Raw genomic sequence first — 2,673 nt, forward strand, 5'->3', positions numbered from 1 at the left:
TCGATAAGAGTAGGCTTCGGCCGCCACCCGGGCAAAATTCAAAATTTCCTACCAACTGAAAATATTAGGATTGTCCCGCGCGCTCATATGACCTATGCAGTTGCGAGCGCCGTAAAACACTTTACAAAACAAAAACATAACCACTAGGCTACCAACGCCACCCATAGTTAGCCTATAATGGATTGTTTTAAAAATCTAACCCCTAGCCCCTTCTGCAAAGACTACCAAAATCCTAACGTAACCTTTAAACCATAACCCCTAACCTCTAACCCTTCACCCCTAATCCCTCACCCTAACCATAACCTTAACCTTAAACTCTAACCCCAACCCTAACAGTAACCCTAATCCTAACCCTAACCCTGCTACTAACAACAATCCTAAATTTAACCTTGATCCTGACCTTAACCCTAACTAACCCTAACACTAACCCTGACTGTAGCCCTTACCATAGCCCTCATCTTAACATTAACAATTTAATAATCCTAATCATAGCCCCTAATCCCTAACCAATCCCATAACTTCTAACCTCTAACACAGCTCCCCTAAACCCGAACCTCTAACCCTTAACCTCTAACCGCAAACCCCAAATGCATAACCCCTATCCTAACATTAACCCTAACCCTCCCCCTAAACTGGAACCTAACCCTAATCCTAACCATCACACTGACCCCAACACTAGCAATAACTTTATCCCTAACCCTCACAGTAACCCGCCGCCCTCCCCTAACTCTAATATAAACCCTAAACCTTAAACCCTATCCCTTCCCTAACCCCCTAATCCTGAATCCGAAACCCGAAACATTAAACCGTAAAGCCTATATTATAGCCCCTAACCCCTAACACCTAAACCCCAACTCCTAACCACTACCCCTAACCCCTAATCCTAAACCCGAAACCGTAATGCCTATATTATAACCCCTAACCCCCAACCCCTAACCCCTAACCCTTAACCCCAAACCCCAACCCTCAAACGCACAGCCCCTAACCGTAGTTCTCTCCACCCACCCCTATTTTCTAACCACCCTAAGTGGGCGGTTGGCGGGTGCTCTGGTGTGGTTTGCTTCTCCTTCCCTATCTAACATCTATCGCCCTTATCTCCCCTCCTTTTTGTTTGTAACTCTCTTGTAACACCTCTTATCTTCTGGCCCTCATATGACCGTATGCAGTTGCGAGCACCGTAAAACCTCTACTAAAACTAAAACTAACCACTCTTACCGTAGTTATCTCTCCACCAATCCCTATTTTCTAACCACTAAATACTAATCATGCCCCCCCCCCCCCCCACACCCCTCTATGTCTCAGAGTCCTAGTGATGGAGGCTGGCGAGGTGGCCGAGTTTGCCCCTCCGCGGGAACTGTTGGACAACCCGGAGTCTCTCTTCTACAGTCTGGCCACAGAGGCCAAGCTTATCTAGGGCACTGGACTGGCACACGGCTGGCATCTGGCATCTGACATCTGGCATCTGGCAGGCTGACATCTGACATCTGGCATAGTAACTTATCTGGGACCGTGGGCTTGCAAGCTGACATCTGGCATATGACACTAGCTTATTTGGGACACTGGACTGGCACACGGCTGGCATCTAGCATCTGACATCAGGCATCTGGCATCTGACACTAGCTTATCTAGGACAGTGGACTGGCACGCTAACGTCTGACATCTGCCATCTGGTACGCTGATATCTGGCACTGCAGCAACTTATGTTTGATGGTGGACTGGTACTTTGGCATGTGGCACTAAAATAGCTTATGTTTGATGGCCCTCTGGCACTGTCTGAAATGGCACTATGACAGCTGACAGGATTTCAAGTAGCACTTTGGCATCTTTCACTATTGCAGCTAATGTTTGATGGTAGACTGACGCTTTGACATTCTGCCCTCTGGCACTATAGTACTTAATGTTTGATGGTAGACTGGAACTCTAACGTCTGGCGCAGTCTCAAGTGGCGCCCTATATGTAATATGACAACTCGCACTATAGCAGTTAGCAGGTAATGTTTGATGACGGATTGGGGCTCTGCCATTAGGCACCAGACAACAGTAGCCACTTGTTGATGGCAGACTGGCATTCTGGCACTATAGTAGCCAAAGTTTGATGGCAGACTGGCATTCTGGCACTATAGTAGCCAAAGTTTGATGGCAGACTGGCATTCTGGCACCATAGTAGCCAAAGTTTGATGGCAGACTGGCATTCTGGCACTATAGTAGCCAACGTTTGATGGCAGGCTGGCATTTTGGCACCATAGTAGCCAAAGTTTGATGGCAGACTGGCATTCTGGCATTCTGCCAACTGGCACGATAGCAACTCATCCGGGACAGCAGACTGGCACGAATCTGCCTTCTAGCATTGTCGAAGTGGCGCTTCAAGTAGCACTTAAGACGTCTTTTAGTTTTAGTAGAGGTTTTACGGCGCTCGCAACTGCATAAGGCCATATGAGCGCCAGAAGATTAGAGGTGTTACAAGAGAGTAACAAACATAAAAAAGAAGAAGGGGAGAAAAAGACGACAGATATTTGATAGGAAAGAAGAAGCAAACCACACCAGAGCACCCACCAACCACCCACCTTGAGACGTCTGACATCATGCACCTAATGTGAGATGGCAGAACTGGTGCAATTTCATCAGTGGAGTTCAACACTGCAAGTTTATTCAAATTCAAGAGGTAGGACCTCTC

The 2,673-nt window shown here is 47.2% G+C and overlaps 1 protein-coding gene across 1 annotated transcript in view; it reads left to right on the forward strand.

Moving 5' to 3' along the window:
• The window catches only part of LOC101863147 (multidrug resistance-associated protein 1), a gene marked incomplete in the record, with an annotated part of 40,846 nt that extends 38,417 nt beyond the window's left edge, over window positions 1-2,429 (forward strand). Inside the window, 1 exon segment of the mRNA XM_035973061.1 lies at window positions 1,303-2,429. Coding sequence (XP_035828954.1) covers window positions 1,303-1,414 — 112 coding nt within the window.
• Between the last annotated feature and the right edge of the window lie 244 nt (window positions 2,430-2,673).

This window comes from Aplysia californica, unplaced genomic scaffold (assembly GCF_000002075.1).
Source record: "Aplysia californica isolate F4 #8 unplaced genomic scaffold, AplCal3.0 scaffold00977, whole genome shotgun sequence".
NCBI lineage: Eukaryota > Metazoa > Mollusca > Gastropoda > Aplysiida > Aplysiidae > Aplysia > Aplysia californica.